Here is a 23,727-nt window from a genome sequence, read left to right on the forward strand (position 1 = left end):
GAACCTATGCGCCTAGCTACTGCTTTGTTTGCCTAGGGGCCATGACAACTATCCTTCGTATCCACTTTTTGAAAAAAATGGGAGAAGAGGTGATCGATATAAATAAATGTTTGTATGGTAATGCACCTATACTATGATCCTCACCCTGGAGAGATATATTACAGGAAACACAGGAGGAAATCTAGAAGTGAGCAAGACATTATGGAGATTTAATTACAACATTCAATAACTCAACTATGAAATTGAAATATTCATTATATGGGTTATAAATTGGTCCTTTAATATTCTATTTTTTTTTATAAAGAGTGTTTCTACAAGTTTTTTTTTTTTTTTCCTAATATTTTGGTTTTCTATTTTTTTCTTACCTCTATCAATTTAATTGTTTATTGTATAATTGCAATCTTAGTTGCCAAGGCGTTGCCTTGGTGTCGCTTAGATGACCACCTTGGCATCTAGGCGCCTCGGTACTTAACGTTGCCTTGGTTGCTTAGTGCGTGTTTTGGTCGCCTTGCGTCCAGTCCCCCCCTCCAATGCCTTGGTTAGCCTAGGTGCCGTGACAACTATGATTGCAAATTTTTTTTTTTCGGGGTTAAGGAACAAAGTTGTGGTGAACTTTAGAGATTTCTTAATGTTGTTTATTTCTTGTGGAAGAAACTTTTTAAAGTCTGTTGTGTTCTTACTCAGGTGAATGTTTTGACACATACTGCTGATGTGGTCCCGAGTGACGAGCAGCTTGTTAAGATTAAAGAGTTAAAAATGAAGCACCGGGCTCAAGATCGAATAGAAATATTTGGTCAACCTCGCACAAAACACAAAAAAGTTGAGAAGTTTCGGTCAATTGTTCCAGCACTAGCTGATCCTAATTCAAGTGGAATTCCTACTACAAAGAGTTCAAACCTGTCTGAGATTTTGATGACAAATACTACCTGTCCCTTGCCTGGAGGTAATAAACAACCCAATGGTAGTTTTGATGAGAAAAATGAATGTCTTGCTTCCTTTAATGTTGAAGATCATGTTGAGATGTCCAATGTTGCAGATGGAGAACAAGAAAATGAACTCGGTAGTTTTATAAATGCAGAGGACTGCAGCAAGCAAGATCGCATAGATACTGAAGTGGCTAATTCAAATGATGGAGAAAATGGCTGTAATAGCTTGAATGGTCCACATTTGTCCAAGGGAGAGTGGCTTGAAGAGCGATGCCTGACTCCGGTAAAACCTTCCATTGTGAAATCTGATGTGTGTCAAATGCTGTCTGGAACTATTGACCTGCCTGGTTGCAACCTAGATCTTCAGGATGAGTATGTTGAAGGCCATGATGTAAAGCCAAAAATCGATTTTCTGGATCTCAGAGTTCATGAGAAAGATAAATATAGCATTGTGAATGTCAAATCTGAAAAGAATGATGAACAAACTGGGATTGAAGAACAGATGAAAGTGAATACTTGTGCTTTTGCAGGAAAAAATGAAGAGAAGGTTGAACTTGATGGTACCATGTTACATAGAGGTAAAGATTCAGATTCTTGTTCATCTGCTTTTACAACGAAACTTAATGGGGGACATAATTTAATGGATGGAAAAACCTTGGTTTCTGGTTTGCCATTGGAAGAGAAAGTGGACAGTGATGTTGCAGAAGACACCCGAAAAAGCATGAAGAATGCAGATGAAGAAAACGTGGTTTCTGGTTCACCATTGGAAGAGAAAGTGGACAGTAATGTTGCAAAGGAGACCAGTAAGAGCATGGAGAAGGCTAAAAGTGTCAGGGGTAGAAAGAGGAAGGGGGGTAAATCACATTCTCACTTGCGTGATAAGTTGAGGAGACCGGAAACTGAGATTGCTTTGAGAGAACATCAGAATGAAGGGGAAACTGGAGCTAATGAAGAATATAAAAGGAGCAGGACACAAGAAGAAAGTGATGCATATATCTCTGAAGCCAAGGCTTTAACTAATGCAGCACCTTTAATTGATGTACCAAAGGAAAAGATAGAGTCCCCTGGTTCCAAAGGTGAAGCTGAAATCAAGACGGACGTCAATATCGAAACTTATGATGGAAGAGCTATACATCATGCAGTCAATGGAATCAAAGAGGGGCCTGAACCGGCAGACGGGGGTGCTCTTTGGGACATTTTTCGAAGGCAAGATGTCCCTAAGCTAGAAGCTTATCTCAGGAAGCACAGTAGGGAATTCAGACACATCCATTGTAATCCTGTAGAGCAGGTAATGTTGGATTTGGTTTGAACTTTCTGTGTGGGAATCTCATGTAGGCGTTATTGGTGATTACCACTGATGTACATGGTTTTAGAAAAAAAACATGAATAAGAAAAAACTAATGGAGTCTGAAATCGAACCAGAGAATTCTACTAGGAGTTTAGGCTGAACAGGATCACACTTACGGTAAACAGAACAACTAAAAGGAGGAATCTTAGATAACAAGCTAGAATTATCAGAACTACACAATTCTAGTCGAGTGCTGGTTAGAAATGGTGGAACAATTCTGCGGAGTATCTTAGAAAATGGAACAAGATCCTGCCCTACGTAGGCCTAGTATAGGCAATATAGCAAAATCACAGGACAGATAAATAAATCAGAGCTAGGGAAAACTTGATAAATTAAGACAGAAAAGGCGGAACATACCCAAACTCAAATTGTTGGTTCTATTACAGTAACAGATTCAGCCTGCATAATTTGAGCCAATTCTGATAGCAAAATGGGAAGATTTACTACGTACCAGTCGACTAACACAACTCGGGTCTGAGAACAGAATTTCAGAAGGCAATATGAGAGAAATTGATGTAGCAAATTAGAAGTAAATACAATCAGCAATATGATTAAACATAAACAGAGTAGAATGTTAAACAAAGGTATCACGGGTAGTAGAAGGGTTGCTCTGACCTGTTTGAATAAGAGAAGTAGAACAGAAAGATAGAAGGGATAAATAGAGCAGGAAGTCATCCGCAGTAGTTTTGGAATCCACCAAAAACCTGTGGAGAGAATCCACACTCTACTAAGGAATCCACCTTAGTCTACACTAATGAATCCACAGGAGCAACTACTGATTCCATAGCAGCAAAGTTTCAGAAAGTTGAACTAATATAAAATAAAGGTTGTACCCAATGCACGAGGCTCCCGCCACTGCAGGGTCTGGGGAGGGTCTTAATGTATTCAGCCTTACCCCTGCTTTGACAGAGAGGCTGTTTCCAAACTCAAACCTGTGACCACTTGGTTACAATGGAGCAACCTTTACCGTTGCACCAAGGTCCACCCTCCTGCACGTCTAATATATTACTTCAAATTTTCGGGGGGCCATAGGACACCTTCACCTCTATGATCTATGTATAGTGTAAGCTACAGAAAATAATATTGCATAAGGACTGATACAGATAACCTTATGTCCTTGTCTAAAAGAGAATAATAGAAAACAAAAACCCTTTTACTAAAAGATTGCACTAAGAATTTGAGATAGGCTGGAAATGTAATGTCTCATCTAATCCATTTAAGATAATATAAAAAATAATAACAGAATTTAAAAGAAAACAAAAGTGAGACCCCAACTTAAGTAACTAATAAATTCCATATTCCTAACTCCTACCCATATGTTAGACCCATACAGTGGACTATTGCAACAAAACCCCTTGGACAAAAGGCTCAACTTATATGTAATCAAACAAGAGGCTTATTTCCACTAGAATAAGCCCACTTTTGTAATTTGTATGCATCAAAATTTGTCCATAATCATCGATTCATCAATATTTAAGCATCATAACTTTTTATCCTTGTCAACTAATTTGTAAGATAACGTAATTTTTGATACAGGTTTTTCACCCCATTCATGACCAGAGTTTCTACTTGACCATAGAGCATAAAAGGAAGCTCAAAGAGGAATTTGGTTTGTTTTATAACTCATTGGAACTTGTGCAGCCTAGATGCAGTTTTTTATCGTTTTCAATCTCAGATACCCGAGTTTTCTTTATAGGAATTGAACCATGGACGTTTGTGCAAAAACTTGGAGAAGCTGTATTTATTCCAGCAGGTTGTCCTCATCAAGTTAGAAATCTTAAGGTATGTTCATATTTTTATGTGTTATTTTGAAGAATTGCTCTTTGCTATTGGTGAACATTGTCATTGTAAATATGATTGTTTATATTTTCTTTTTATATTTTAATTTCGACTATATGTGGAAGGTTAGCTACTCTGATTAAACAGCAAATAATTAAAGCTGATGGCAATGCCATTTGGGAAAAAGACCCATTTTATTAGGCCCTTCTTTCTTGTAGAAATTAAGATGGATGGACTGAGAGTTCCCCATAAATTATATGATTTGGATGCTGAATCATCTTCCAGTTTAGGCTTGGGAGGCATGCATATTCAGAAAATACGAATCATTTAGCTGTACTTTATATGTAAGTGATATATTCTATTTTTCTTATTTTTTTCATGCTGTAGTTATGAAATTGGAAAGCAGTTAATCGTACATGTGTGAAGATGCACCATTGAAGTGATTGAACTGGTCCTCACCAATATAAATTAATTTGGCAGTACAGTAGGTATCCTGCCTGACGTTTCCGGTGGGCCATCAGTGATTATGTCCTCTAAAGTGGTGCTACCATTTGCACATGGACTTCATATGCCTCTCTGATTTGGAGGTAGTATTTGGTGTTACTTCGTAGATAATAAGCACGTTCTATCTTAATAGGGTAAACACTTCTTGTCCTTGCAGCACTTTAATAGCAAGGTTAAAGAAGTCGGGGTTAAAACCGAAATTATTTGGATTTCGATCATAACTTGGCCGAAATCCAGCAGGTTTCGTTTGGCCATGTCGATAGTCAAATGACCATATTTTGGGCTGAAACGTGGCGGGGACCCTAATTAAGCATCCATAAACACAATTGAACCTTTAGATTTGTTTAAAATCACACACAAATTGTTTGTTTGGGTACCATAGGTTGGCAGTGTACGCCATACCTTGCTTGTATAACATAGTTGTCAAGGCGTCGCCTAGGCCTCACTTTGGTGACCACCTGGAAAACTACTGTCGCTTTGGTCTACTTGGTTTACTTGTTGAGTTGTTGGTATTGCCTTGGTTCGCCTAGATGCTGTGACAACTTTGTTGTATAATTCTCAAAGATATCCTATGTTACATTATTTAGTACTTTAACATACATAATATAGTGAAACCGATTAAAATATGCAATTGCAAGTGACAAATGGAGGAAAATCATTTAATATTATTAAATTTCAAAATATTACATCATAAGTGTTTAGTCATTGACTTCACCGCAAGTGTTTGCTGCCAGTCTCATGCCCGGATAAAGGGGGAGGGTTGGTGTGTTAGGTCGATAACCGGCAACAACAAAAAAAAAAAAAAAACCTAGCCAACTTTGTGTTTTAAATGTTATGCTAGGGTGTTCCCCGACAGAATAAGCGATGCGCTACACTATGACCCGGGTGTAGTGAAAAGTGAGCAAGGGTTAGCTAGGTCATCCCCTTTCAGTTACGTGCCACGTCGGCGCACATATGCGGTGACAAGTAGGCAAGGCTTTTCGCACCATGGATGAGTGCGGAAAAGGGAACTAGTCCAAAAGCGTAGGATTAAATTAGAAATCTTAGAACATTGGATCTTTAACAGGTAAGAGTCTAGAATTGATAGATGTTATGAGGAGAAGAACGATTAACATAGCTTGTATTCAAAAGACTAGATGAACTCATGAAAGAGTGAAAAAGCTAAGGAGTTGGGCAACTTTAAACTTTGGTATACGAGGGACAAAAGTAATAGAAATCGAGTGGGCATAGTAGTGGATAAGCATTTAAAGAATGATATAGTGGATGTTAAAAAAATCAAAGATAAGATTATATCCATCAAGCTTGTGTTGGGGAATACGCACCTCGACTAGGATTGGGTGAAGGTAGTAAATTACAATTTTGGGAACACATGGATGGATTAATGCAAGGTTTTTGTCAAGGAAAAAAGATTATTATATTGGGAACACATGTTGGGAAAGATCATAGAGGCTATTAGTAGGCTTGTAAATGGATTGGATGTGATCTGATCCGGATATTCCCTGACCAAATTTGGATACCTCTAAACGGATTCGGGTAAGGATTGAATTCGGATTTTCAATCATCCATTTACATCTCTTCCTTGTGTAACCTGGACCTTCCTCCCCCTAGCGGATACAATTCACTCTCAATCCATATCTCTCTCTTTGATCATGACTCTCTTTTCCTCATATTCTAGAAGTTGTTGAATCTTCAAAAATCCTCAAGATCATTATTTACTTAATTTTTTATTATTAAGTATTCGAATTTTTTTCCGGACAGATTTTTATCAGAGTATTCGAATTTTTTTTCTTCTGGATATCTCTAAATGAATACAGATGTCCATAAACGATATGGTTGCGTATCGAATTAGGATTTTCAGTTATCCAGTTACAGCCCTAGCAATTAGGTGTACATGGCATAGTTGTCAAGGCGTCCAGGCGCATTTGTTGGGGTCTAGGCGACTGTCGCCTTAGTGGCATCGGACCCATAGTTATCAAGCCGGCAAGGTGAGCAAGGCACTGGAGGGGTCCTAAAGCAAGGTGACACAAACAAGGGGACCAAGGCGTCCAAGGCGACCAAGGAGCCTGGATGCCTTGATAACTATGATCGGGCCAGGTTTGGCCCTTATTTATGTCAAATATCAATTAAGTAAGTACTTAAGATATTATTCATAAATAGCAAATACCCCATATTTGAATCCAATAAAAATAGTTAAAAAATAAGATTCCAAAAGGATAAAAAGTCAACCCCCAGTTCATGAACAAAAACTAGATTTTTCGTCGATGGGTGAAATTTTCAACTTTCTAATATTGGGATTTTTTTCTCAAATTTAAAAATTCCGTAAATCTTAATATGGTAAAACATTGCTAAAAACCAAAAGAGTGGTAAAATATTTGTTTTGGTATCTACACAAAATATTTTCAGTCACGATGATTTTGATAGTCGCACACACCAAATAAAAAAAGAAAGTTTTATGCTCTACCTAATAAAAAAAGTCTCATATAAAAATAAAATCATTTGGCCAGTCAAAATTCTTAGAAAACAAGAACATTTCTCTAAATCGGTAACAATTTAATTACTTAAAGATGATATCATATTTTCTAATAACAGTATACACCAAATGTGAGACTAGGTATACTAGGACAATGACCAATGCCAATAACAGTATAAACCAAATGTATGTTTTGATTGTTTCAAACTTTCAATAGCTTGCTTCTTCAGTTTTGTTGTCTTCTAGTTCTATGCTGATTTTTTATGATGACTTGATATGGCTTAATATTGTTTTTTGATGACCTTATGTGACTTAAGGTAGGCCTGTAATCGGATCAGATTCGGCTCGGATGTAATCGGATTCGGATATTTCCTAGTCGAATACGGATACCTCTAAACGGATTCGGATGGATTCGGATGCGCATCGAATTCGGATTTTCGACCATCCGTTTACACCTCTGCCTTGTGTAACCCGAACCTTCCTCCCTCTAGTGGATACAATTCACTCTCAATCCATAGTTTTAGATCATGATTCTCTTCTCCTCATATTCTAGAACTTGGTGAATCTTAAAAAACTCTCAAGATTGTTATTTACTTAATTTTTTATAATTAAGTATTCGGATTCGGGTTTTTATCGAGTATTCGGATTTTTTTCCGGATATCTCTAATCGAACACGGATGCCCCTAAATGGATACAGATGCGGATCAAATTCGGATTTTTGGTTATCCATTTACAACCCTAACTTGAGGTTGATTTTTGATAATTTGATGTGGCTTAATGTTAATTTTTATGGTATAAGGTATTTATTGTAGCATACTAAATAATGTTAGAAAAAGGGGGAATAAAAAATAAAATTGGGCGCCTTGGTTAGGTAGGCAATCGCCTTGTCACCTAAGCTCTTAGGCACCCCTCCACGGCCTTGGGTCACCTGTGCGCCTTGACAACTATGATACATGGAGGATATGGTTTTGGTGTGAGGAATGAGAAGGGATCTCAATTTTAGATTTTGCTGTGGCTTATGATTTATACATTGTAAATACTTACTTTTAAAATAGAGGAGCATTTGGTTACCTACAAAAGTGGACATCATAGTAGCCAAATAGATTTCTTCTTAACTGTCTAGGGTTGGGCCAGGAGGGTCTCTTAACGCTTTCTTTTTTCTTTTCATTGGAGTTATTTCACAAAGACTTGCCCAGCCATGGTAAGGAAGAAGGGAGGAACAAGCACACTTGGATAGCGCAGTACAACGGAGAGTTGTATGTTGTGTTCAGGAAGGATGAATCGCTCCCGAAAAAGAATCTATTGATAAGGTCCGATAGATTTTTTTGTAAGGACTATATGGTTATACGGCTAACCACAACATAGATTAGTTGTCATGGATATGTGCACTACACAAAATCATAAGAAAGGTAGTTTATTTGCCCTAGGATAGATGGTGCTTAAAGGAATACTTGAAATGTCACTAAGATGGAGGGTAAACATGATTTTCACTTATCATGATTGTAAATGTGGAGATGGTATATTTTCCGAGGGCTAGAGGAATGTTTTTTTTTTTTGAGTGAATCTAGAGGAATTGGACAAGGGAGCTGATGGTTCATTATTTACTAATGAAGGGGTTAAATAAGGAAAGTGGGACTTTGAGGGAGACACTAATACAATATGGCATGAGATGACTGCTTGTATTAAGAAGGTTGTTAAAGATATCCTAGGCGAATTGAAAGCATAACATCATTCCTCTAGAGAGATTTTGTGGCGGGATGATTAGTTTCAAACAGCCATTATGACTAAGAAAGCTAGTTTTAAGACATGGCTAAGGACTAAGGATGTAAAGGATCTAAAACGTATAAATTTGCCAGAAATGAACTTAAGAAGATTGTGGGAAAAGCCGGGGCGATGAAATATGAAGATCTTTATGACAATCTGAGCACAAAGGAATGAAAAAAGGCTATTTATAAGATAGCTAAAGCGAGGGAAAGGAAGAGTAGAGATCTCGATCATGTTAGATGTATTAAAAGTGAAGATGGTAAAGTACTGATAAGAGATGAGTACATTAAGAAGAGATGGGAAGGTTATTTCTACAACGTACTAAATGATGACATTTCAAGTAATAGGGTTCCGGAAGATTGCATTATCCACCAGGACACCACTTATCGTAGATATATACGAAGAATTAGGGTGTTTGAAGTAAAGGAAGCTTTAAGGAGGATGAAAGTAGGCGAGGCACAAGGCCCATATGATGAGATCCCAATAGAAGTATGAAAGAGCTTAGGAATCTTTGGTTTATCTTGGCTAACCAAACTGTTCAAATAGATTATGAGCACAAAGAAAATTCTAGATGAATGTAGGAGAAGCATCGTGGTTCCGATTTACGAAAATAAAGGTGATATTCAGAGCTACAATAAATATAGAGGCATAAAACTAATGGGTCATACTATGAAATTATGGGAGCGGGTTATTGAAACCCACTTGAGACAAGAAACTACTATTGCAGAGAACCAATTTGGTTTTATGCTCGGAAGATCCACGAAAGAAGCTATTTACCTAATTAGGAGACTTATGGAAGGATTTAGAGATTGCAAGAAGGATCTCCATGTGGTCTTTATTGAGCTAGAAAAAGCTTATGACGGAGTCCCTTGAGAGCATAGTACAAAAACTCGTTATATCTCGGTCAAGATTTCGAGAATTTCTAGTATCTCGACCTTCTCAAAACGAAATGCTAGTTCGATACGAAAAAAAAATGCAATATTTCGATCGAGATTTCGGTCATCTCGTGAGATTTCGAGCCTTTGTAACATTTCGCCAAAATATCGCCAAGATGTTACAAACCCGGCTTATAAAAAGACCAAGTCTTGTGACTCTTGGTCGAAATTTTGACCGAGAGTTCACAAGACTGCTGTTTTTCGAGTTTTTGGTCCTATTTCTTCATTCTTCATTCATTTTTGGTTTGTTTTACGAATCTTCGTTGCATCTCTGCTGGAAGCACTTGGAGAACACAAGATTGAACCTTCTTAGCACATCTGTGAAGCCTTTCCACTATGGCCATGGGCAGTTGACTTTGGGGGGGGGGGGGGAGCATATTTCTTCTCCATCCATTACTAGTTTTGTGTACGACTCCCACTCATAGGGACGTAATGGATCGTCTTTTGTGGATGACATCTTCTCTTACCCAACCCACCAGTCGTACTCGTACATGCTCCCAGAGCCGTCATATCACAGTGGATCAGTGGGTAGTCGTGGTTCTTCACACTTTGGTGACCCATATCCTAGGATAGGTTAGCTTCAACATGTTGATGATGATGTTTACATGGCAACTATGGATGACTACACTCGTTTCTTCTCCTAGACTATGACGTGGCATTCATATGTCCTACAGTCAGAAAACAATGCACGTCGGCTCCATTGGACCGGAGTAATTATTATTATTACACATTTGAGTCACTTTCTGACTACTTGACTTGTATTGGGAATTTGTGATATTGATGTCATCTTGTTATTGACTTATTGTACTTAATATTATGACTTAAGTTATGAGTCATTGACTTTATGTTTCCAAGTGAATTTACTTGTTTAAATTGTTTATTAATTTATTATGTCTAACTAAGTTATACATTAGGATTCGACCATATACTGTCAATCAAGGGTGAAATCCAAAACACCACTTTGGGTGACTATTTTTACAATTTGAACATATACATGTGTTTATATAGCCTAAAATAGAGGAGTTTCCATGAAGTTTCAAGCCTTAATTTGGCCTAAAACCCACCGAAATGACTTACTGAAATTTACCAGAAAAATACAATATTTTGACCGAAATACCAAAACGATACGAAATGAGATTTTAAACCTTGCTCGAGAGTTAATATGGCAAATATAAGAGAAGTGTTTCAAGTTAAAATGTGGACATAATTAAAGATATGTATGATGGTGGTATGACAAGTGTAAGAACTATTGAGGGGGGGGGGGGGCAAGGTATGGAATTCTTGATTACTATTGGGTTACATCGAAGATCAGCTTTAGGCCCTTATTTGTTTGCGCTTATCATTGATGATTTAACCAGAGACATTCAAGATGAGGTTCCTTGGTGTATGCTTTTTGCTATTGATATTGTTTTGATGGATGAGACAAAAGAAAGGATGAATGCCAAGTTAGAGTTATGGAGATCAACCTTGGAATCAAAAGGTTTTAAGATAAGTAGAACGAAGACGGAGTATATGGTGTGTAATGTTGGTTACACTATGACGGATAATGAGGTGGTGAAAAGATGAGAGGGGGATTCCGCAAAGTGATTATTTTAGATATCTTGGCTCAATCATAAATAAAGAAGGTGATATAGAGGATGATGTTTCACAGAGAACTAAAATAGGATGGATGAAGTGGAGTGGTGCGTCTGGTGTGTTGTGTGATCAGCATTTTCCTTTAAAACTTAAAAGGAAAATTTTATAGGATAATAATACGACCGGCTATGATGTATGGTGCGAAATGGTGGGAAGTTGAGAAGCATCATATAGATAAACTCAGTGTAGCGGAGATGATGATGTTGAGATGGATGAGTGGCAAAACTAGGAAGGATAAAGTAAGGAATGATCATATTAGAGCTGGTTTGGGAGTAGCTCTGATACATGATAAGTTACGAGAAAGTCTTTTGAGGTGGTATGGCCATGTTCTCAGAGGCCTTTGGATGCTCTAGTATGGAGGACTGGTTTGATTTGGTTTGAAGGAAAAGAGCCAGGGGCAGATCTAAAATGACCTTAGGAGAAGTGGTAAGGAAAGACATGCATAGCTTTGGCCTTGGATTAAGTATGACCTCGAATAGAGCTGATTGGAAGGCAAGGATCTATGTAACTGACCCCATGTAGTTGGGATAAGGCTGAGTTGTTGTTATGTTGCATTGACCTATTGTTGGTTGTTTCATTGATCTGTGTCTAGGAGTCTATGGTTTACGTCACCCTAATGTATGGACTCAAACTCCGAAGGAGTTGTTGAGTTCCAATGCTTCGTTTCTCAATCCACAAATTTGTCATTCGACACTAAATAGGAAGTAACAGAACAGGGAAGAGGCAATAAGGGATGATAATGATGAGACAGGGAAGGAGGACCAGAAGAGATTCACTGAGATAAGAAGCCTTTGGATTGGAAGAATGGTAAAAAAGAAGGGAAATTAACAGCACACGAGAATAAGAGAGACGGGGAAAGGAGATACAGCCAGGCAGTAGGCTCTCGCAACACAGCACAACAACTCAACTATACAGCCAGACAGTAGGCACTCACAACACTACATAGCAACTCAACTATCTTCAATTCATTCTATTCTTTAGTTTAATGCTTGCTTACGTATATAAAAGAAAACAAACTGTTAATATAGCGCGTAATCAGAATTGGAAAGTAAATTAGTGTATGGACTCAATCCTATTACAACCATCCTATGTTGCTCACTCCTACCAAAATAAAATGCAATTACTAAAATATCACCGTATAATTAATTAACCCCTACCAACCTTGTTGGTGCAAAAACTCGGGTTGGGTCGGTTCTGCCTTGGCCTGGTTTTCCAGATCTGCTCATATCGGTCCAGGCATGATAGTGTTACTGCATCACTACAAGTCTACAAGTGACTGAAGTTGCATGCATTTCATTCCTTTTACCCGGCATAATTTTAGGAAAATTGTTAGAGGTTTTCTGACTAGACTATGTAGGCAGGAGCAAAGCTGTAAAATAAAAGGATAAGAAGATCAACAGTACCAACACGATATACTAGATATATAATTGTATACGAAAGTAATGTTTAGCTTGGAGATAAAATTGTAAGCTGTGGAAGCAGGTCACCTCGTAAGGAGTTTAATTTTTTTTACTTGTATTGGAAGATGCCATCAATAAGGATAAATAGAGCTGAGCTCTCCCCCCCACACACACACACACACACACACACACAACCAAAAAATTGCATAAAATGATTGTAGCATCTTATGCTCTTACTGTATCACTTGCAGTCATGCATAAAGGTTGCGCTTGACTTTGTCTCACCTGAAAATGTCCATGAATGCGTCCGCTTGACAGAGGAATTTCGTTTACTTCCCCAGAGTCACAGGGCCAAAGAAGACAAGCTTGAGGTATTATAGTCTGATGTCTTTTTAAGAGATTTATGTATTACATCCTTAACTCCTTCCATTCTTTTGCATGCTTGTCATGTTATCATGAATTTCATAGAAAAGTAGGTTATTGCGTTGAATGATTGGTAGAGAAAGCATAATATATATGTAGTTACCTTACATTTGGCGAAATGACACATATGCTGCACTTTGCCAATTGATTGATGATCCACATGGAATAAAACAAGTTAAGATTTTCCAGATGCGTTATGTTTTCCTTGTTATTTTGTCCATTATTGTTAGACAGACTGATTATATTGCTTTCTGCTGAGGGTTAGTTCATTACCCTTATCCTCTCCCCCTGCTTGTTGAGTGGTAGTGCTGCTACATCAGCAGTTAACAGGCACCATAAGAATTTCCTGAAGCTTAAACATGTGCATGCATATGAATCTTTCAAGTTCTAACAGAGTATACAGACCTCTTTGACATGGACACACTGTGTTTCATCATCCGTGAGCTACATGCATAGTAGGCATGGCGTCTAGGCAACCCAAAGCATTGGAGAGTGTCCAAAATCAAGGCGTCCAAGGCGCCTGGACGCCTAGCGATGCCTTGACAACTATGGCTACATGCAATGTAAGACTAGATTAGGGTTAACCTAGCCCCAAAACAATCCCACAATTCAAAATAGAAGGAAAGGCTGAAAATTAGAAAGTAATCAGTTCTGAGCAAACCAGCGGTGGGAATGGACTCCAAGGCTGATCGACTGCTAGTCTTGATGGGGTGAATACTTGCTCCAAGTTTGGGCCAATTCTGATGGACAGAAGTGGAGATCTGAATTGGAGTAGAAAATAGAAGGTAGGACTCAAATTTAGAAGGGAAGTGCTGCAGACCAATCCAGCCAGCAACAGGGTCTCAAACTGGGATCGAGTAGCCTCTTAGGGGTCTGAAACAGTCCTCCAAATATCACTGTCGATGGAGTAAAGGGTGCTGAGAACAAGTCCTTTGATTGCAGCAGCAGAGAACTAGAAAGGGATGCAGCAGGTCTCGTTGATGTTGGGAGGTCTTCTAGTTCTTCACAGATGCAGCAACAGCATTCAATTGCAGTCACAAAACAACAGAGAAAGTAGTACTCGATTGGGAATAGAAGAGGCAATGAAGAAGAAAGGAGATAAAATAGAAGATAAAGGGGGATAGGGTTTCGGCTCTCTCAGCCCTCCATCCTCTCACCAGGACAATTGTTTCACAAAAGCAATCTCAATTCATCTTCATTAATCGTGGGGGAGGCTTCTAAAAGCCATTACAATTATATAGACTCAATGGCTGAGTAAAAAATCGAAAGAAATAAAATAACAGTCTCTGATAAGGTTGAGACTTGCTTTACAAGTAATAAACTGAAATAGAAAGTCTACTTGGCTAAGTTGTTAAAATCTAAAATAGAAACTAATTAAGATCTTCAAGCCTTCTAGAAGTGCAGCAGCTGGCTCTCTCTCTTTGTGGACACCACTTTAGATTCCTTGTCATGTGTTGAAGTCTTGTGGTCCCCACTTGTGAAGCAAACCCATCGGCCAGCTTATGTACTTGAAGAAGACAACAGAAACAGACCAAAATACCCCCCACAATATTGGGTTTGAGAGACCCGAAAAATTTCCAGCTCAAGGCTGGTTGGCCCTATGGCCTATTGGGTCGGTTCACTGATTGATGAAGTGAACCAGCCCTCTTCTTGTGCTTGCGGCTAGCATAATGCTTGCCAAACAGTTTGTCTACTACATCAACGTACTTCCTCTGTTTGGGTTATGTAATTTATAGAACACATAAAGTAAAATATTTCTAAGGTATTATGTCTATTTCAAATTCTTAATTTTTTATTTTTGGGGTGGGGGGGGGGGGAGTTTGATAAGTTGAAAAGAATTTAGTATAAGGGGCATAAAACACCCTGCAAAGAAGAAAGTAAGAAACAGAAGGTATCTCTATACTGTATTAAGGCCAGAGCTTTTACCTCAGGGCTATATTAGATAACTTTCCAGTTCCTACACAAATCAGATGGATAAATTCACAAGATATTATTTTTCCCAAAGCCCGCAAAATCTCTATTTTTAGTGGGTAAAAATGGATATTGAAACATATAACATGGTATATAAGTTGGGTTTTGTTTATTGTTTTTTCATACACAAACACCTTATACTCATTCATACAGACACATAATAAGGCCTTGTATATTAAACTTTGTCCTATCTTTTGGCAAGTGGAGTGCCTCCCATGCCACCATTAGCATTTGAAAACTGTTTTCCCTGGAGGCTTCAACTTCACCACTCCCTCCCCAAGAAAAAAATTGCATAAGTTTTTTGTCGATGGAGGTCTAAAAAAAGAATCTTTTGACAGTCCACTTCAAATTGAAATGGGTGCTTCAACATTTATTTCTGGAACTACGAATTTACATTTGTTGTATCATTTTATGGTCATATTCTTGTTTTTTCCTTCGGTGAAACAGGTAAAGAAGATGACTCTCCATGCAATAAGCCAGGTGGTGAAGCATTTGGATAAGCATTCGGGGTGAGTATTTAACGTTTTTTGTGATACTTTTTTCTGCTGCGAATAATATTGACTGTACATGTTTGGCAATTGTTAAGATTCCCAGCAGTGTGTTCTGCAAAGCCTTAGTATTTTAAAAAATGTTGCTGTATAAAATGCCCTGTTGCTTCTGCAAAGCATGTTATAAGCTACATAGTTGTCAAGGTGTCGCCTAGGCGTCCAGGCAGGTTTTTGGGGTCTGGCTCCTCTCCAGGGAGCTCAGCACCCAGGGAGTGCCCAGGGGGCATCCAAGGTTGGGCTGTGCCGCACACATCTCGGCGCACGCCTGGGGATGTGTGCGGCACAACCCAACGGCTGGATGCTCCCTGGAGAGGAGCTCAATCCGGTTTTTGGGGGCCTAGGCGACTGTCGCCTTGGTTGTATCGATCCAAGTTTAGCCCTTATTTATGCAAAATATCATTTCAGTAAATGTTTGTTATTTCATTTACTTAAGATATTATTCATAAATAAGCAAAAACCCTCTTTTTGGTAACCAATAAAAATAGTTAAAAAATCAAATTCCAAAAGGATAAAATGTCAACCTCCTAGTTCAAGAACAAAAAATTGAATTTTTAGTGGTAGGTGAAATTTTCAATTTCCTAATGCTAGGGTTTTTCTTAAATTTAAAATTTCCATAAATCTCAATATGTTAAAACATTGCTAAAAACCAAAAGAGCGGTAAAATATTCATTTGTTTTGATGTTTAAAAAATTATTTTCATTCAAAGCGATTTTGACAGCATTCATGCACACCAAATAAGGTTTGACCAGAACATAACTGATGTAGTTAAGCGTAGGAATTAGGACTTGTCTTTTTTTTTTTTTTTTTTTTTTTTTTTTTTTTTTTGTTTTATTAATTTATCTTTTGGTAGAGTCGTAGATAGAGTTAGAGTAGAGTGTGTTTTACTTTGAGTTGAAGATTGAGTCAAACTCTATTTCAGTTTTTGGAATGAAAATTTATTTTGGGTTGAAAGCAATGGATATCATGAGCTTCGCTTATCTCTCTCTTCTCTTCAAATCTTCTTCTCTCTCCTTCAGTTGAAGCAGTTCGGTTCTTCTACAAGGTTTGAGCTCTATTTTAAATCTTATACTTCTTCCTCTGCGACTTCTTTCGTTTCAGTTTTCTTTAAAACTATTCTGTTCTCTGTTTCTGGGCGGTACTTGTAGTCCCAATTGTCGAGTTCGATCTTCACCATAACTGAATAATTTGACACGAGTTTTTGGTCTAGAGTATGGTTTTCATATGTGATACAAACCCCAAATATCATGCTAGACAGACCCTTCTGTGTTGAGTTACAGAGTAGAAACTATTCTTGGTTTTGTTTTACCTTCAGTTCTAATTTCAGTGATTTTTTTAATTTATTTCTGGTTGTTGTTTTGGACTGTGATCTGGTGGTTTTCAGAGATCTGTGAGGTGATTCCTTACTTCTAAAATTTCGAATCCATTAGTGTTCAAAAAAGTTTGATTGTTTCAAACTTCCAATAGCTAGCTTAATCAGTTCTGCAGTCTTTTAGTTCTATGTTGATTTTTTATGTGGCTCAATTTTGATTTTTGATAACTTGATGTGGCTTAACGTTGATTTTTTTATGTGGCTTAATGTTGATTTTTTATGATATAAGGTATATATTGTAGCATGCTAAATAATCGGTTAGAAAGAGGGGAAACAAAAAAATCAAATTCTTAGGACCTTAACCATCAGACCACAACATCCCACCTATTTCTGGACATCGTCCCATTACTCAAATTCTTCACAGACGAATCCAACCATCAGAAACACTCCATACCTGAATTGAATTTCATTCCCTACACTAGGAATAATCGATCCAAACCCTAGATCCTATTTTCCTCTTTTCCAAAACTCGAAACCCCACAACCTAAATCGCTGCCCATTCAAGTTTACACACTTCCATCCATCAAAACATCGTAGGACCTTAACTGATAGAGTCCCCTATCTGAACTTGGCGTAACCCATACATCAAACCCTAACCCTAATTTCACCAAAAACCCTATATTGACCTACCCGATTCACCTGTTCATAACAGATCCTTGTTGATTGGCTCTTAGGTGGTCTCCTACCAATCTAGGACTACATTAGAAACCCCACGCATGGTGTTGGGCCTTGTAGAACAAGTAACACAACAACAACAACAACTCAACCTTATCCAAACTAAATGGGATCGGCTACATGGATCCTTATCCTCCAATCAGCTCTATTTGAGGTAATACCTGAAACGTGGCCTAAGCTATGCCTGTCTTTCCTCACTACTCCTAAGGTCATTTTAGGTCTTCCCCTGGCTCTTTTAGTTGCTTCAACCTGATTCAAATCACTCCTCTGTACTAGAGCTTCCAAAGGCTTCCTAATGAGGACATCACTCAAGGATTTATGCAGCCGCAAGTCACTTCATTATGCATAAATGACCAGCATTATGTGTAGTTCTTTTTATTAAGTTGTTGCATTTTTTTTTGGGGCCAGAATTGTTGTGTACTAATGTTGTAAGGGTGTTATTAGAGAGTTATTGCTGTAGTAGTTGTTATTAGGGAGTAGTTATTGCTGGAAAAGTAGTTATTAGGTTCTTTTTTGTCTTTTTGGGGTTTAAAAAGACTGTACTTGGAGATGGAAGATAAGCAAGCAAGGAAGGAATGAAAGCATGAGTGATTCTATGCAATTCTGGATGGTGTGAAGCCAAGATGATCTTCTTTCTTCTCTACCTTCTTCTTCTTCTTCTATTCACTCCTCTCTTTCAAACTCTATGCCTCCAACAAACTATCCCTATTTAATTATCATATTTCTCCCAGCCCCATTTTCATTTCTTAAGTCCCTTCCATTATTTCTTTTAACTACAGCAGCCTGTAAACCCTAATAATTCATACTTGTTTGGCTGGAATCGGACTGATTGTTATGAAAGATGTGGTATCCCAAACTTGTCCTACATCACTTCCATTGAACATGGCCATGCCACCTCTAACAACTTACTCGTGGCTTATCATGCATTAGAGCTACTCCCAAACCAGCTCTAATATGATCATTCCTTACTGATGCAGATTCTGGCCAGAAGAAGAACCAAGGTGGTTCGAGTCAGCCTAGCTTGGACCAGTTCAAACCAGCCAAGGAGACCAGCTCGAGCCAGCCAGCTGGACTTTTAGAAGGGACCTTTGTTGGCCATGATTTTGATAGAAGATCTGGTCTTTGACCAGTCCCTTCCCCAACTGCTTAGTTGCTAATTTCCTTAGTTTCTATTTTAGTGACATTTTTTTGTTTTAGAAGGCTGGATTATAAAGCCTTAGTAGCTTCTAATTTTTAGTACCTTCTATTTTAGTTAGGATTTGGTAGTTTCTATTTTCCTTACTTTCTATTTTAGAAGTTTCTATTTTTATTGTAAGCTTGCCTAAGCAATTAATAGGCCTCTTATTGTAAGGAAGGAACACAAGTTTGAGATAGAAAATTGCTGGCCATGCTTGCCATCGAATTATGGGAGAACCTCCTTGTTTCAACAGCTGGGATAGCAGTGGGTGAGAAACCCAGGCTGAGAGATCCATTCCCCATACCCCCTTTATTTTATCTTCCTATTCTCTTTACCCTGTTCGATCCCCTTTATTGTTGCTGCCTTGCAAGTGCTGTGAGGACCTCTTGAAGATCAGAATCAAGTAACAAACAAGGTTCAGATCTGTTCCTGTTGTGACCTATCGATTGAAGACCCCTGTGCTGCTCCTACGAGCTCCGAGTCTCATAATTCCACATGTATCCACCAGAACCTGTTGAGACTTTGAGTGCCAAATCACAACACCAATCATCTTACTCGATCCCTGTTGCAGACCATTCTTTTGGCTGGATTGTTCCATAACATCAAACCTTCTAATTTCATTCCCATCCCATAACTCTAGCTGTGTCCATCAGAATCTGCCATATCTCTCAACCTCACCATCAGAATTGAATGAAACTTTCAGCATAGCTTCTCCTTTATACCAACACCACTCGACCTGAGTTTTGTTCTGTTCTATTGACTGGTTTGGTTTCTACACACTGATCTATACTTTCTAATTTTGGTGTCTGTTGGTAGTCTTGTTTCTGGCCATTCAAATCAGCCCCTACTTGGAAGGTTTGCTGAGCATACCTAGGCCTGCACTCGATATTGATTTCAATCCCATTACCTGATTGGGCTTGGTTTGTATCCTGCTGTTGGGGTTAATATCAGTTGTCTGCTGTGAATTATTGTGGGTTTAATTGGAGCTGGGTTAACCCTAACCTAGCTTTACATTACTTACTTTGTCCCTAGTTTTGCCACTCATCCATCTCAACATCCTCATCTTCGCTACATTGAGTTTATCTATATGATATTTCTTAATTGCCCAACATTCTGCACCATACATCATACCCAGTCGTATGACTATCCTATAAAATTATCCTTTTAAGTTTTAAAGGAATACGACTATCACACAACACTCTAGACACACATCTTCACTTCATCCATTCTATTTTTACTCTCTGGAAACATCATCCTCTATATCACCTTCTTTATTTATGATTGAGCCAGGATTCCTAAAATAATCACTTCGCAGAATCTCCCTCATCAATTTTCACCACCTCATTATCCATCCTAGTATAACTAAAGTTACATACCATACATTCCGTCTTCGTTCTATTTGTCTTAAAACCTTTTGATTCCAAGGTTGATCTCCATCAACTCCATATTGAATGTCTCTTCTTAAATCATCCATGATAAGCGCAAACAAATAAGGAATTAAAGCTGATCCTTGATGTAACCCAATTGTAATTGGGAATTCACACCTTGGCCCCCACAGTGCTTACACTTGTCACCGCACCATCATACATATCTTTAATTATGTCCAAATATTTTACTTGAAACACTTATCTTCTCTAGTACTTGCTGGATTAACTCTGTAGGGACTCTGTCATAAACTTTTTCTAGGTCAATAAAGATCATATGGAGGTTTTTCTTGCAATCTCTAAATCTTTCCATGTCTCTTAATTAGGTACAACAAGTAACATAATAATAAAAGCAAGGAAAACAACTGAAATCTAAATAATATCTAGTAACTAAAATCTAATTAACCTAATAACTGAAGTAAAGACTAAATAAATTAAAATTATTGTAACTAGCTGTTTCACCGCACAAGAGCTGTGATCTTAAAGTGTATAGATCTGATCCCTAGATACTCCAGCTGCTAACAGTTGTAACCCACCAGAAAATCTTCCATGAAAATCTAATTAAATCATATTGGTGGGCCTCAATCTGGCCCACAAAAGTGGACCAAGGGCTGGCTGAATACTGCTGTTCCTCCTTTCCTTCTTCATACTTCGAGCTACATCAGCGCAGCTAATTCTCATACATGGGATCAGGCCTTGCACCATTTTCTGGTGGAGTAGATGCCTATCCCTTGTTCTGTGTGGCAATTCTCTGCTCATTTGGGGAATAGATTGGATGGCTAAGGACTTAAAAGGGTTTTGCTCTTCCATAGTGAGCAGTGAGATTGTGAACTGTGAGTGTCCACTCGAAGCTGTAGGCCATGGTCCTCCTCAACAAGGGATAGAGGGTTTTCTCCATTGCAGGTCCGTGGAGCTTTTGCTTTGACAACTTTAAATTTGATTCTTCAACTCAAAGTTCTTGGATATTTCACTTTCTGGCAAGGCAGGTTCTAATTTTGTGCTTCATAGTTATACTTTGTGAGTCGAGAGCGGGTTCCCTTTGGTTCTGTAACTACGGGCATTGTGAATTAGACCTTTTCAGAGCACTAGTGTTCCCATTGTGGGCCGCACTCATAGGGATCCAAAACAGAAAATTTGTTTCGGTATGGATGTGTTTTTTATGAGATAAATGATTTGAACATATTTTCCAGGTATTACTCATATCACTAGAACTTTTGATGGATAGGTATGTAATTTAAAATTTCACTCGTCTTAATGCTTATACATTCAGGTGTGAAACAGATGAGGGCGAGAATCCACTGCTTGAAACTAAGCAACTACTAAGTCAAGAGCCATCACGGCCTTCTGAAGATTTTGCATCACCATCTGCTTCATCTGCTTGACTTACTACTGCAGATTTACAAGCTTAAAGAACTGGACTGTACTGCTGAATCTTGTGAAACTTGAAGCCGATCCAACTGAATTGAAGATAATCAATGATGATTTGGAAATGATGGGTTCTCTTTTTAGCTTTTATCTGTTTTAGGCCAAATCAAATGTAAAGGTCGGTCACGGAATTTCCTTCTCCTCTTTGTTTGGGATATCAAAGTTTCTGTTGTGTAGAATGTCTGGCTTCCATATCTTCTGTTATAACTTTTTTCTGGGTGTGAAACAGCAAGGGTTGAGGGCCTTTTGTTCCCTGTTTTTCTACCAGTGGAAAATAGATTTGTAACGCTGACACTATAATGTATAGATGTAACAGTTCCTAAAATTATATTGGAAAGGAATACCTGTTCAGCATGTCCAGATTACGATCTGATGATTTCATGAAAAAATTGTGCGTTATGCGTCTGAATGATCTCTCAATTATGGGAGTTTTCCATTCTTCAAAAGAGGATTCGATCATAGTTGGTTTAAATGGGTATGGGAAAAAGTTCGGAATGGACGAGTTTAAAACGGCTCTGAATGTGAATGGAATAGTTCAAAAGTTGGTCAAATGGAAAATATACGAAAATGAAAAATCTGGATTTTAAATGTTTTGATTTGTAAAATATGGGACCAATGATACAGCAATGTATGTGTAGGTACACAGATTTTATACTTGTGGGGAGATTCTTCCTATAATGTCCTTGACAACACGTGGGGTTGGAGGAGAGAAAAAAGGTATTTTTTGGGAACCGCCACCTAGATAAGGGTGTAGTACATAAATATCTCTCCCTTGGGAGTGAGAAAGAGAGAGAGAGAGACTGAGAATTCCAATGGGTAAGGTGTCGGTATGCTCAGATCTCTAAGTAAGCTCAAGTTTATAGGGTTGAGAAAGTGTTGAGAATGTCTAGATTCATTGTATGAATGTTAGGATAAGGATTGTGATTCATCTTTTATTAACAAACATCAATTGTAATCCTCTATAAATAAGAAAGGGGTAAATTTTACCAAAAAAAAAGAAAAAAGAAAGGGATAAAATATAGATCACCCCTTGATTTTTGAAAAAAGTCAAATGTTCCCCTCTACAGTAACTGTGTTAGTCTGCTGTTAGTTATTGGTGTAAAAGGACTATTTTTACTTTTATACTAAAACATTAGAATTAAATTTATAATACTACCCTTCCTTCATCTTCAACATTGGTCAAAGGTAGTTTAGGGATTTAAATTTATTTAACTAGCTGACATCATCACTTAATAGCATAAAGCTAACGTTAGAGACTAATTTGTCATTTTGGGGTTTAAACCAGGGGGTGATTTCAATTTTTCCAAAAACCAGGGGGCGATCTAAGTTTCGATTGAAAATCAGGGGGTGATCTGTAATTTACCCATAAGAAAGACATCTGACATTCTAGATAAGTCGAATTATTCTCTCATTTACAACTTTGTTTCAGAGCCCAATAGTAGGCTAAAGAACTAACGGCTTTAGCCTTCCTTACCCAATCAAGGTATGTCGCACCATGCTTGATCCCACTCGTAATCACCTAACTGTGCTGATCGACATGGCCCCATGGCTCTCCACCACCCGGTGCTCACCTTTGGCTGTAGACTGACCTTAGTATGGATACCGTAGTCCGAATTAGTTTTTGGGGTCTCTTTGCGACAAAAGGGGTTTGGGATCGTGATATGCATGTATTAAAAATGGAGTCATTATCTAGGATTCGGGCCTAGGACCCAATGAATGGTAGCCCTATCCCTGGTGAGGGGGAAGGGTTACGCGTGATTCCATATAGTCTAGTTAGAGAGTCTGGGTAAGTAGTCATGTTACGAGAGGGGGAATGTATTAATTAGCATCCCATCTTGTCCAGTCAAACCGGTCTTTCTACTAGATGCTAGATTTTAAACATTCTCCCGTAGTAACATGTCCTATACCAACATACAATGCTTAATTATGATGTATCAAACATGAGGAAAAGAAA

General features: G+C 38.2%; 1 protein-coding gene across 1 annotated transcript in view; it reads left to right on the forward strand.

The window, feature by feature from the left end:
- The window catches only part of LOC122665826 (lysine-specific demethylase JMJ25-like), a 67,106-nt gene extending 45,212 nt beyond the window's left edge, over nucleotides 1-21,894 (forward strand). The window contains exons 8-13 of the mRNA XM_043861960.1: nucleotides 685-2,214; nucleotides 3,811-3,883; nucleotides 3,971-4,056; nucleotides 13,013-13,132; nucleotides 15,603-15,664; nucleotides 21,619-21,894. Coding sequence (XP_043717895.1) covers nucleotides 685-2,214; nucleotides 3,811-3,883; nucleotides 3,971-4,056; nucleotides 13,013-13,132; nucleotides 15,603-15,664; nucleotides 21,619-21,730 — 1,983 coding nt within the window. The 3' untranslated portion in view covers nucleotides 21,731-21,894. The remainder of the gene's footprint in view (nucleotides 1-684; nucleotides 2,215-3,810; nucleotides 3,884-3,970; nucleotides 4,057-13,012; nucleotides 13,133-15,602; nucleotides 15,665-21,618) is intronic.
- The last annotated feature ends 1,833 nt before the right edge of the window (nucleotides 21,895-23,727 follow it).

This window comes from Telopea speciosissima, chromosome 6, assembly GCF_018873765.1.
Source record: "Telopea speciosissima isolate NSW1024214 ecotype Mountain lineage chromosome 6, Tspe_v1, whole genome shotgun sequence".
Classification (NCBI taxonomy): Eukaryota; Viridiplantae; Streptophyta; class Magnoliopsida; order Proteales; family Proteaceae; genus Telopea; species Telopea speciosissima.